Below are 13,660 nucleotides of genomic sequence, written 5' to 3' on the forward strand. Positions count from 1 at the left end.
CTGGAAGCCCATTGATAAAAGAACCTGGGAAAAATAATTCCTTACAGTATAAGTTAGAGCAAGGAAGGGTCAGAGAATGGATTTGAGGGAGATACTCTGGACCAGCATACTCTTCTAGGTGTTAATCTTTCAACAGTCTTAAAGTATAAGTTTAGAAAGTAAAGTTGCACTTTTATTTATAGAAAGACTCAACTTTAAACATGGGGAATTATAGAATATCTCAGAAGAGTTCAGTAATTCTGAGGTGAAACTCTGAATTTAATCAGAGTTGTTCATGTTGAGCATTGATATACTTCTATTGAAAAATTTGAGGAGCATAGAGAAAACATAATTCCTAAAATTTTGAATCTTCTATGTCATCATCACATGTTCTCAATATCTGAATCCAGAAGATTCTTTGGGATTGAAATATGTAAAAATTGCCATGAAGACTATGTATTTTAATTTTTAATTGACATAGTAATTATACATATTTGTGGGGTTACAGTATGGCATTTCAAATGTGTATACAATATATGATGACCCAGATCAGGGTAATTGGCACATCACTCAGCTAAGACATCATTTCTTTATGTTGGGAAACATTAACAATCCTCTATTTAGAAATAGCAGTTAATTATTGCCAACCATTTTTGTCATACTGTGCTATCTCGAACATTAGAAGTTATTCCTCCTAATTATGATGTTTTGGAGTCAGAGAATGCAGGAATTCCCAATTCCTGCTCCAAGCCAATTACCCTAACATACCTAGTCTCTGAGTAGACTTGAGGCATGAAGGAGGCTGAGTTGTTTCTAGGTATCCCTTTGCCACCATGTATCATGGTATAGAGGTCTAATGTATGTAAGGAGACTGAATGTAGAAGACATTCAGTGGGCAGCTTTTGTGGAAATGAACTTGGAGTGCCAGGAAGAGCAAAAGCAGGGAAACTTGGAGTAACGGGTGGACATGAGGGTGGAGACAAGAGAAGGGAATTAAGAGATGGTTTGAATATAGAATCAGTAGGCCTTAATTACATATAGTTTAGAAATCATTGGTAAAGGCAGGAAATCAAAGTTCATCACTTGAATTGTCATTGTGTGGGGTTTTCTGAGATGTGGTCCATTACAGAGGTAGGAATTGGGGTGCTTATTTTGAAATGTTGTATTAGGGATTTCTGAAATATCCAGAGAGAGATAGCAAATAGGAAGTTGATAGGTAAATGTGAGGTCTAAGAAGAGGTCTGGCCTCTTCGGTGTCTTGATAGATAACTGAGGAAGCACCAACAGGAAGATGGTTTTTAAAACCATGAGAATGTGATTTTTATGTAATCTAAGACTCAAAACTTCATTGCTTGAGCGGACTATTGTTTAGGTCTGATTTTTTTTTTTTCCTATTACATTGTCATCAGATTGGAAAGGGGGTGACCAGCTACCTGCTTGATTGTATTTGTGATACATGTGAATTGTAACCATGTGGACCATTGAGAGTTACCCATTTTTTAGAGGACTGATGTTGGCTTTTTGAGTGCTAAGCAATGCCCCCCACACACACCCTCAGTTGTATAGCTTAACATTTCTGGTGATATTCCTTAATGGATATAGGTGCTTTCATTTTTCAGGAACTGCATATATTCATGGAATGAAGCATGCCACAGGAAACTATATAATTATTATGGATGCTGATCTCTCACACCATGTAAGTGACATAGTTGTTTATTAGTTTTTTATGATAGTCTTATCCTACTTTACTGACTGTTTCTTCCTTCTACATTTCAGCCAAAGTTTATTCCTGAATTCATTAGGTAGGTACTATTTCTGTTATTTGAAAAAAATGATGATTAAAATGAATTATTGATTTTGGACTTACTTTCATTTTTCATTCTTCATTAATTAAAAATGTACACGCTATTTTAAGGTTTTTTTCAAAAATATAACAAATGTAGATTTGGGGCTTGTAAATATAGGTATGTGGTTAGATGATGTATTTTAGGAGACCTGAGGGACAAATAAACCTAATTTCTTTGTTACATAAATTTTTTCGGCCCACAGAAGATGAGTGTGACTTCCCTGTTAGTGAAAGCCTTGAATCATTAGCATGAAACACCGTGAGTAAATAGTGTTTATTTGAGAAATGCCAGAATGGTTCACATCAGGAATCCTGCCATGTGATTCATTTATCATGTTAACAAAGCAAGCGGCATAATTGTCTATAGATGCTAAAAGGAACTTTAATTGCTGCTCTTCTCTAATAAAAATCTTGAAAGTAAAAGTAGAAGGAAACCTTTGAAGCATGATTAAGATGATATAGTCCTAATACAAACATTGTACCAAATACTAATGAAATATTAAATCATTGCCAAGGAATTCATGAAGATAGGTGTGCCAACTATCATTAAACATGAGTAATTTAAGTAATGAGTAAGACAAGAATTTAGTTAAATATTGGTAAAGGATACAAAATTGTGTTTATTTACAAATGATACTGTATTCTTAGAAAACTCAAGAGACCGAGAAACTCCCATGAATAAGAATTGAAAACAGATTGTGTCACTCTTCTATTTAGAATACTTAGGGAGTTCCCATTAATACCTGGGAAATGAATCCACTCCGTAGCTTTCAAACCCCTCTGTGAAACACCCCCCCCCCCCCCCCCACCCCCCCCCAACCCCCCCCCCCCCCCGTCTTCTGACCTGATGCTGTGCCCCTTTCCTTTTGCTTCCAGGCCACAGGCATACTCTTTTCATTTCTTAGTTAACACAGAGCTCTGTATTCTTTGCTTGAGATACTTTCTCCATGCTCCTTAATAGCCACTGTTCATGCTTTGATCTCTGTAGAGTCACCTTGGACCCACTTGGCTTATATATCTAATATTCAGCCACATCTTTGGCCTGATAAGGGTGGGGAGGGAAACGACGCAAGCTGGCCTATGTAAGAGTAATTCAAAGACTAATGAACATGACAGAAGTTGTTAAGGATTGCAGTCAAGGAAATGCAAATTAAAATAACTATTAGCCATTGGTTTGTCAAAATTAACTTTTAGAGAAATATCCAGTACTATTACTATTAATATTAAGATGGTAAAAAATGGATACATTCAAATACTGCTGAACACAAAGTGTGAGTTGCTGTAGCCTTTGGAAAATAATTTCTGGCAATATCTGTTAGAATGTTTATTATGGTATTATTCATTGTGGTTTTATTATTGCAGAGAGGAGAGCCCATTATGAAAACAGCCACAGAGGTCTTAGTTGAATAGTCTATACTAGTTTTGCAGCTAATAAAAGGAATAGGGAAAATCTCTTGTTGACCTCCAGGGCTGTCCATGATTCTAAGATGTATGTTAACTGACAAGAAGCAAGTTATAAGGTGTACCTTTTTGGATTCCAGCGTTGTAAATGGAACCAAAAACTGTAGGGAGTTGTGTGTCTTTCATTGTTTTCTATAAGCTTAGAGAAAGATTTAGAGGGATACCAACACTGGTTTAGCATTATGTTTACTGGAGGTGAGGGGGAGCGGAATAGAAAAGAGATTGGGAAAATTGATAATTTTAGTAATACTTATAGGATGATATCATCACATGTGGACATCAAAATAATAATGTCATATAGGATTTTTTTTCTCAAGATGGTTACAAATGAAATAGGTAAGGTTTGAAAGCCTTATTTTGAAAGGTCTTTCAGTACTAGTCCATCTATTTCCTCGGTATTTTTCTTGTGTTTTTTTAAAGTTCTGTTTGTGTAACTTAGGAAAATTCCTGTTGAAGCTAGAGCTTTTTACAATTGACTGTTACTTTTTCTACAGAAAGCAAAAGGAGGGTAATTTTGATATTGTCTCTGGAACTCGCTACAAAGGAAATGGAGGTGTATATGGCTGGGATTTGAAAAGAAAAATAATCAGGTATGTACACATGCTGCTACTATTGGTGGAACCACTAGAAATACAGTCTTTGGATTAAATTTTCATGCAGCCTTGGATGCAGATTATAACTGTTAGAAATATTCCCAGATCCTTAATTACGGTTTTTCCTTTGCTTTTAAAGTTCTTTTTTGTTTTTGTTTTTGTTTTTTGGATGTTTTTCATTAAGAAGTCATCACAGACCTTTGAAACTGGTAGAAAAAGTTTGGCTCAGCAATAGTTTCTCCACCTGACCTTCAGTTGATTTAAGTGAACTGTCTATATTATTGGATTAAATAAGTAGGATTTTCTCCTTACACCTACATTTTTAGCAACTTTAAGTAAATAAGATACTTAATGATTTCATCTTTAATTAAGCAGCATAATGTAATGAAGCTTTAGAGTCAGACTTGGGTTAAAATCCTGTTTGTCATTTAATTACTTTGAAAATTTCTTTACCATGTTAATCTACCTCACCTATATTTCTCAGGAATCTCTGTATTCCTATCTTTAATGTATTTCTTTTATCACCCACTTTATTCTTACTCAAGATTTCAATAAGTTCACCTCGTTTCTGACTCAACTGTAGAGGCTTGGGGCGGTCATTTAAAACATTTAAGAGCCCAAACACCCATGAAATAAAAAAGAGTGGGATAAGGCAGTGCTTTTCCTTCCTGTTAAATACTAGAATTGTGTGTGGAGAAAATCATGAAAAACTACCACTATATGAACAAGTCTGCAAAAGTGGGGTGTAAGCATCAGTATTTTCACAGGCTTTCAAATGATTCTCTTGTGCAGTCAGAGTTGAAAACCAGTGATCCCTGAAGGAACTCTGAATTTGGTCATTTGCCCATTATCTAAGATCAGGGTTTCCTAGAGACATTACAGCCACACCTGTATAGTCCCAGACTACTCAGGAGACCAAGCAGGAAAGTTGCTTGAACCTAGAGATACAAGGCCAGCCTGGGCAACACAGATATTGTCTGGAAAAAGATAAATACTTCCTTGCATAGATATGTAGGTACACATACACATATTCCTTTTCTTAAATCCACTTTTTAGGGAGTAAAGTGCCCTGGAATATATTTTTATAGCTAGTAAGAAACATTTAAGGGAAAAAGTTGTTGGTAGTCATGTCAGTTTGATTACCCTAATCGTTGATTTGTATAAAGATAATATTCGCTAAGGGGACCTTGTCTTTAAAGAGAAACTTCACATCAGTCCCTCGGGGAAAACTTTTTTTCTCAACGGGCAGATTAAAATGGCTGAAGTACAATACAAACATCATTTTGTTTAGGCACTTGGCATCTTTTGCAATGTTAATAATAGCTATTAGACACTAATAGTCTATATTGTGTTTGAAGCTATCACCCCAAAGTCACTGTCAGGGACTCAGTGTTGTTGTTTCCCTTATTCATATGTTAAAGAAGAACCTCCAGGTGTTTTGGAATTTGGAGGTAGGGCCTTGGGAAGGTGGTTTGGGAAATGTTTTGTGAGCAGGACCCACAATGGGTTAATGCCCTCTTAAGTAGAGAAGAAAGACCTGTACCTGAGCACTCCTGCTGAGGCGCCAGTACCCCCCAGGCCCACACTACCCACACCCCCACGAGAGACATTAATAGTCTATATTAGTTGTGTTTGAAGCAGTCACCCCAAAGTTATTGTTACGGACTGAGTGTTTACGTTTCCCCCAGATTCACCTGTTAAATCTTGAACCCCCAGTGTTTCGGAATTTGGAGATGAGTCCTTGAGAGGTAGTGTAGAAGATGTCATATGGGATTAATGCTCTCCTAAGTAGAGACCAGAGACCAGAGACCTGCACCTGAGCACTCCTGCTGGCTCTCCCAGTGTGTGGGATACACTAATAATCTACACTCTATTGTGCTTAAAGCAATTACTCCAAAGTTACTGTTACGGACTGTTTGTGTCCCCCCCCACTCATTCATACGTTAAAGTCTTTTGGGATTTATAGATGGGACCTTTGAGAGGTTAAGTTTAGAAGATGTCATGTGGGCGTCAGGCTTCTTAATGGGATTAGTGCCCTCTTAAGTAGAGGCCAAAGACTTACTTTACTCTCTTTTTCTCCCCTGGCTGAGGCTACGGTAAGCCAGCACTCTGCTTTCGAAGTTATCAGCCTCCAAAACTAAGATATTTCCACTGTTTAAGCCCCTGGTGTATAAAATATTTGGTTGGAGTGGGCAAGCAGACTTAAGACTATGAAATGAGTCTGTTTCCAGAGATCTCCAAAAAGAAGACCCTCTCCTACCTACTTGCTTACCTTTTTGAAAAGTACTGTACCATTTTTATGCGGGCTGACCTATTATCTCTTTGTTCTTAACTGGAATTTGAAAAGGAAAATCTTTAACAAAGCTTACCTTTTGTTTGTTTGACAAATTCCTTAGCAAATCCTCTTTTCTGTCTGAGAAGTGTCCATAATTCTAGATTTTGACTTGGTAATCACCAGTTTTGTAACATTTTTGTTTTTGAAATTTGGGAGGATGGTTGCTTAATAGTTCTCCGCTAAATTTCACTTTCAGGGCCGGGGATTTATCTCCATGGTTCCCCGGCCTGCTTTGCAAGCTCAGGGTCCTGAGTTCATTCTCCATACCAAAAATAAATAAATTTCACCTTCGGAGAACAAAAATCCCTAATTTTTTCCTGAAAGTATCCAATCTCATTTCACTAAAAATTTCTTTGTTGTAGAGGATTAACATTTTTGTAGTTGTGTTTACATTTGTGAAATTGGTATATCTGTGAAAATAAAATTGCGCTTATGAGTTCCTGTAGCATTTTTAGCATTCTGGTTAGGTTTCTTTTCTTGGGTATATTTCTCTTGTTTATAAATTATATTTAATAAGAAAAATCTGATTGTTTTATTTGGCAGCCGTGGTGCCAATTTTATAACTCAGATTTTGCTCAGACCAGGAGCATCTGATTTAACAGGAAGCTTCAGGTAAAGTAATACTTTCTACTATTTATAATTTGCCTAAATTTCTTGTGTTACAATGGCTATTTTAAAGAACTGTTTTTCATTCTACCCTGCTTTTGTTCTAGAATGATATAAAAACATTGAAATTCCTTAGAAGCTTAAGTTGAATACAGGGCTCAGGTAAATGTTCTTATTCACCTAGTATGAGGCACAGCTACTCATTGCTATTACTGATGTGTGCACTAAAGAAAAGCACAGGTCTCAGTTTCTGCAGTTTGTATAAATGCAATATTATTTGCAGAAAAGTTTAAAGTCTTTCTTATGTGAAGCTTTTTCGGTTACTATTTTCTTTTGGGTCAAACATGTAGGCAAGGGCTCTATCCACTGAGTTATACTCCCCTGGACCCTTCCTTTTCCTGGTTTAATTGGACCAAAGCTTTGGTCCCTGGGTTTTTTTGTGTTTGTTCCAGAGGGTTTGTGCATGTGTTGTTTTAGATTTGCTCCAGTAGATGTGAACTGCTTTGTATGGCTTGGTCAAATAACTAAAGATTGCCCTTTTTTTTTCCAGTTTCTGAAGTTAGAAAATGCCTATTTAAGGCCACAAACCCCATATATTACTTAATAATTTCATTACTTGATATTTGTTGTTGTTCATTAAATAATGTTGATTCTCATGTCCTTAAAGCACACACAAAGCCCCGGCTGTTGAATATCAGATAAAAAGAAAAATGAAGCCTCTAGAACTAAAAAGTAAGCTAGAAAGCAGATCTGAGTATACATAAGAGAAAGGGACACAATAAATAGATTCTTTCAGTTACAGTTTTAAGGCAAAAGAATTGTATGATCTGACTAAGATCTCTGATTGCCATATAGCAGCAATGCAGAGAATGAATAGTGGTATTCACAGTCTTTGTACAGAAAGAGAAAGGCCCGTGTCAGTTTCACAGGTCACAGTTGTGATGGTTTTGAGTGAAGACCCAGGGTGGCTGCATGGGTTGTAAGGGTAGGGGGTGTGCAGAGAAACCTAGCAGGGAGAGTAATGAGCGAGGGGCTTCACTGAGAGCAGGCGCCACGTAGGGATGAAGGTGAAGGATGGCTTGGGAGCTCTGGCTCTCAGGTAGGACCGCAGTGATAGGGTCTGTTCTGTACAAATGACAGAGAAGCCAAACCCAAAAGGGGGCCTGTTAACTGCCCAAATTTTAAAAGGTTATTAAACCCCTTTGTTTTCTCATAAAAGTAGTGGTTTATTAAATACATAAATTCAGCTTGTCATTGGACAAAATTCATTGTCATTAGATCAATAGATTTGAGAGGTAGTACATTTTACTAAATAAGAAAAAAATCTCAGAAAAGTCTACAGTTGCATATAAAGCAATTTAATATTAAAGGCCACTTTGCTCCTGATCCTATTCATGGGATCATATACCTACATAAACGTAATTTTATTTAATTAGCCATAATTTTAAAGATACTGTGGGGAGAATGGGGAAGAGGAAGAAGGCAGTGAAGAAAAATATCTTGGAAGATGATTCTTTTTTTTTTTGGTACCGGGGATTGACCTCGGGTCCTTGAGCTTGCAAGGCAGGCCACTGAACCACTGAGCTAAATCCCCGGCCCCAAAAAATGACTCTTAAAGGAAAAGAAATAATTGCCCAATCCCACACTTAATGGTAAAACATGTCCCATGACTATCACAGTCCTCCTTCTCTTCCCAGTTTATTACTAAATAAATAAATATTGTTATCAACATGTTCTTTTCCTCACCATATTTATTCCACACTTCTTTGAATTCTTCTTGTGGGATTTCAGTGGATAAAATAATACATATGCTAAGCACTCATAGGCTCTTCTTTGGCCTGTGTTATCTGTTGCCTACACAACTAAAAGCCAAAGAAGTCTGCAAACCTGGTTCTGCGGAACAGACAGACGCCCTTAGGCATTGTCAGTTCAATCTTAACTTCTAAAAACTTCTGTCTCTCCTAGCTTTTTTAAAGGTAGAAATCCCCACCTTGCTACTCACTGATTTAAATAATAATGAACCCTCTTTGAAAACAGGGAGCTCCTCACTATTTGAAGTCACTGAAGAAGGTGACTGGGTTCACCCACAGAACTTCCAGCCCCTGTCTTTACTTTGTAAATCTGCTGAGCTCTGGGTCATCTGCAGTCCTCGAAGTGAGGCTACGCCTTGGCATGTGCTCAGTGACCTCAGTTGTTAGCTGATTCCCACCAGAATCACTTCCATCCCATGGTGCATAGTTCCCGTTTTAAACAACTCAGCCTAGAGGGCCTTAGTTTATCCTAGAGAATTTATTAAGTGTTAGGAAATAGACATTTTCCAGGAAATGCTGGCTAATTACTGGGTTCTTGTCATCTGGTGTACGTAGTTATTTCATTCTGACAATTCCTGTTCCAGTATTTGGAACAGGTTCCTCCCCTTTCAACTTGAAATGCAAATTTTAAGACCAAAAGAAATGAGTAGTTCTGCATCAAGAGATTTGTTTTAGCATATTTTAATAATTATTTAATAGTGTGAAAGGAAGGTAGTTCTCTAAAACATACTGAAAATTCATTTTCAAAATTATTACTAAAGTAGTTAGCAAATTTTATGGCCTGTCTCCAAGAGAAAGCAACTATGAGAATTTTTCTCTATACCAATAGCTAGTGAGTATATTAGGCTTCATAAATATCAGTGAACTCTGAATATTCAAGATAGGGATAGACAGTATACTGACCCAGATATTCATCTATACTGTGGTTTCTTACAGATTATACAAAAAAGAAGTTCTACAGAAGTTAATAGAAAAATGTGTTTCTAAAGGCTATGTCTTCCAGATGGAGATGATTGTTCGGGCAAGGCAATTGAATTACACTATTGGTGAGGTATGTAACTGATGCTAATGTACCCATAAAGGAACAGTAAGGTGTAGACTTTTTGTGGTGAAAAATATAACTTTCATAACTATTAACAGTGTGGGCTTTCAATTTAAAATGTCCGTGGCATTAAGGGGTGAAAATTCAAATTCATTTCAAATTAATACATTTGACCTACTGTGACTTAAAGGCATCTTTGCTTTTTTTCTTTTCATTTGAACCCCGAACCTTGTCCATGTTAGGCACTGTACTAATGAGCTTCATCTCAAACCCCGGATTTTCCCTTTAAGTAATGAAAAGTTACAGGTGCCTCTCCAGCCTAGTCTGACCACTCAGTATTATGGTTTGAGTCTTCTAGCCACTTTTCCTTTTGTAACCAACTCCCACCATACTTTAAACTGAATGATGAATCTTATTTGCTCATTCATTGAGTAAATGAAAATGGGAAGGAATGGCAGAGTAAGGGCCTGCGGGACCAGCTGTTATAGCTAATAAGCTCTTGGGGAAGATTCTTAACACTAAAACGTTGCCCTAGAAAACAGCTACCCTAGAATGCTGCTCTTGTGGAAATTATAGCTAAACTTCAGAAACCGAGAAGACTAAGTGAAAGGCTGCTTTTTTTAGAGTTTTTTTTTCTCTTGAAATGGAGCCTGAAACTTGAATAAACCAAAATAGTCAGTGTTGGGTGTTTTTCATTTTTAGATTTGGCTCCTGTGACCTGTTTTTAGACAATAATATGCATATTTGATTTGGATAAATGAGTGCTTTTTTGTTGTTGTTGTTGTTGTTTTTGAGATAGGGTCTCACTATGTAGTTGAGACTGACCTGGAACTCACTATGTAGCCCAGGCTGGTCTCAAACAGTGCTCCTCCTGCCTCAGCCTCCCGAGTGCTGAGATTTCAGGTGTGCGCCTGGCCTGCATGAGTGCTTTAAGAATCCCCTAATTCTGAACTGACCTGAAGGGCTTCTGTTATAGTAATGACTATACACCTACTGAGATTCCCTTCTGATTTTTTTTGAAGACTGACTTTAACATATACTTTTTTTTTAAACCAGGTTCCAATATCATTTGTGGATCGTGTTTATGGTGAATCCAAGTTGGGAGGAAATGAAATCGTGTCTTTCTTGAAAGGATTATTGACTCTTTTTACTACTACATAAAAGTTGTTCATTGCTACTTATGTTCATTTCAATTGAAATATAAAAGGAGCCCTGTTTCTGATTTTTATAACATGTACTCTTAGAGCATAAACCATAAGGTAAGGTAAATTTTATACAAATATGTTATCTGAAGAAACTCCATTTTTTACTTCAAATTAAATTTTAAAGATACTAGCCTAATAAGCAGTGCTCTCAATTTTCATTTACATTTTGCTGTATTAAGACCTATAAATAAATGCATATGGGTTTTTGTATTAAATGTTGCTGGTGTTTTTAGAGTATGATTGCAGAATTTCTTACATGGGACAGAATCTGAAATATTCTTTATAAAAACTAGATTCATAGTTCTTTATGCCTGATAAATGTTGGGGGATGAATGATAATTATGCTTCTGAAATATAAATATGGTGGTTTCTGTGTGATACCTACAGTCCACAAAGCCAGACCAAATATTTAGTTTATTTGCTTTCTCTAACATAGGTATTTCAAAAAAGATAATTATTTTCTAACTGTAACATAGCTTTTGAGTCATTTTTTTTAATTTGAGTAAGAACATTGAACAAATAAGCTTAGTCGACTTTCTTTTCCAAGTGAAAAGAATAGAATGAGTTACCTAATCATATTTGGTGAACAATAAGGTCTATGTATTTTGGGGCTTAATTTGCTGATGAAACAAATTAATGATTCATTCTCTTTGCTCTTAGCAGAAATAAATAATAAACTAAAACCTGTGTCATTTGAACAGTTAAACTTTTCCCCACTCCAATATTTAAAGCCCTAATATATTGTAGTGAGAGCCACTGTGATTCTATTTTGTTCAGAACAATCCAGTTGGCCCACCGGAGACCAGCTTTCCTTGGGGAAGTGACTTCTCCAATCATTAATAACAACTAGAAAGTTCATCAGTGCTTTGTGTTAAATTATATAGTAACAATTATAAAGTGCTCAATATTTTTGGAGTGCTGAGAATTTATTCATTAAACTCAGACTAAGTTTCCAGTGTGAAGTATGTGGAGCAGAAATTAACTACTTCAGAGAGCCCTACTGTGAAGCATTTGCTTTCTCGTACCTCATGTAGACCAGATAACTTTTCTTTTTAATCTTTTCAGTTCTTCCCACTGTCATTACAACACTTTTTCTCAGTGTTGGAATTGAGTTTCACTGCTCATTTCGAAGTCCTTTAAAAAGGAGTACACTATTTAGATTCATTTTTGTAGTAAATCTGGTGACATAAACGCTGTAAAATCTTTTTAAACATTTATATTTGAATACAGCATCCATTTTTGCTTCATAAACGAGGCCAATGATGAAATCCAGATGTTCTTCCTTTATATTATCACTATGAAATATAAGTAGACCCAAGGAAAACTAAAAATTACCTTATTTTGCTTTCTGCTTGCAGTGTGTAGATTCTTCATCTTCCTGAATCAAATGATTGCCCTAAGCTTCTTCCCCTTTTGCTTTTTTTAAAACAACTTTATCCAGCTCCTGCTTTCTATTGAGACTTAGTTTTTAAAGATGTTAGTGGAATTACAGAAATTAATGCAACAGTGTGTTGGATGAAAGTTTGTTACACTTGCTAACCAAAGTCTTAGACACTGAGTGTAGTTAACCATAATTCATACCAGTTTGGTAGATTCTTTTGAGACATTAAGTATTATTTGAAACTATTTTAACTTGTAAACTGAAAGGAACAGTGAAAGTGTATTTACAGGCCACGTATTGAAAAACTAGCCTTGGTTAATCCTCATTGACATTTTATTACTTTTAAATACGTTTCACCAATGATACACTCAGATCACTCTAAGTGTTGAGACTGGCCTAACTCTCAATCCCACTATCCACATGCTGTCATGCTATACAGATTGTAGGAGCACTAGAACTTGCCCTAGGGTTGCAAAATGTTCTTAAGGATCTTGCCATTAGCAACATCAATTCATCCTCTGGCTTCACCTCAAAACACTAGGGATTCCACTTGTTTTCTTCAGGCCAAAGAGAAGAGTCCATGACTTGAGTTGGAAGAATGTCAAGGCCCAGCACAGCAGACCTGTAAAATGCAGCCCTTGTCCACTGAATACCCCACCTCACCAGGAAGGCCTCAGGGTCTAGGAGTTGCCTCATCTCTCAAGTGGGCTTGTGAAGCACGAGGCCCTCACACCTAATTTAAGGCAGGTGTCCCTGCCCCTTCCAGTTGCTGCCCAGCCCGTGAGAGCGCGCGCCTCCAAGCACGTGGAGCTGCCCAAGGCTGCCCAGCACACCCCTCCTTCCAGATGTAGTCCAGGCTCTGCTGGGCCCGCGCAGGGATCCCCAGCACGGCCACCTGACTGAGTGCTGGGCGTGCTGCGGCCCGCTGCTTCTGCCTCCGCCGCTGGCGCTGCGGCCAGAGGAAGGCGCCCGCCAAGCACACGGGCCCTGGGAGCGCACTGCGGCCATTATCCGCGGCGCCTCCTAGTGGGTCAATGGCAAATCCTCCAGGTTCTCGCGAGAACTCCCTCTCAGTGGGGATTATATAATTTCCCTTAGGCGTGGAGAAGGGTATTGGGTGAACCCTCCCTTTGGAAAAGTTGGGTGCAAGCATAGATAGAAGCAAGAGAGTTGTCCCTGTGGGGTATGGAGGGAAGGGGTGCAGTCTCCCATTGCCCCCCCTACTTAGTTGGACAATGAGTTCTTATGCTAATGAGATACTTACGTCACTTCCGCTCTTTCTCGGCCGCCATTTTGGCTAGGGCAGGTTCGGGAACTCGCTCCGAGGCGCTTGTATTGTCTGCTGAGGGGAGACGCGGGATCGGCCCCCCTCCCCCGCCCGTTGCCGCCGCCGCCTCCGCC

General features: G+C 37.9%; 1 protein-coding gene across 2 annotated transcripts in view; it reads left to right on the plus strand.

Moving 5' to 3' along the window:
* Window positions 1–12,957, plus strand: part of Dpm1 (dolichyl-phosphate mannosyltransferase subunit 1, catalytic) — a 23,656-nt gene extending 10,699 nt beyond the window's left edge. Inside the window, exons 4-10 of one of the 2 annotated variants that reach the window (XR_002025162.2) lie at window positions 1,599–1,675; window positions 1,756–1,781; window positions 3,781–3,876; window positions 6,758–6,826; window positions 9,568–9,682; window positions 10,730–10,932; window positions 12,823–12,957. Coding sequence is in view for 1 of the 2 variants with exons in the window: in XM_010618212.3 (XP_010616514.1) it covers window positions 1,599–1,675; window positions 1,756–1,781; window positions 3,781–3,876; window positions 6,758–6,826; window positions 9,568–9,682; window positions 10,730–10,834 (488 nt within the window). In the remaining variant the exon portion in view is untranslated. Of the gene's footprint in view, window positions 1–1,598; window positions 1,676–1,755; window positions 1,782–3,780; window positions 3,877–6,757; window positions 6,827–9,567; window positions 9,683–10,729; window positions 11,015–12,822 lie in introns of those variants that run through there. The other variant, XM_010618212.3, reaches the window with a different exon arrangement.
* The last annotated feature ends 703 nt before the right edge of the window (window positions 12,958–13,660 follow it).

This window comes from Fukomys damarensis, unplaced genomic scaffold, assembly GCF_012274545.1.
Source record: "Fukomys damarensis isolate Sample0158 unplaced genomic scaffold, DMR_v1.0_HiC HiC_scaffold_22, whole genome shotgun sequence".
NCBI lineage: Eukaryota > Metazoa > Chordata > Mammalia > Rodentia > Bathyergidae > Fukomys > Fukomys damarensis.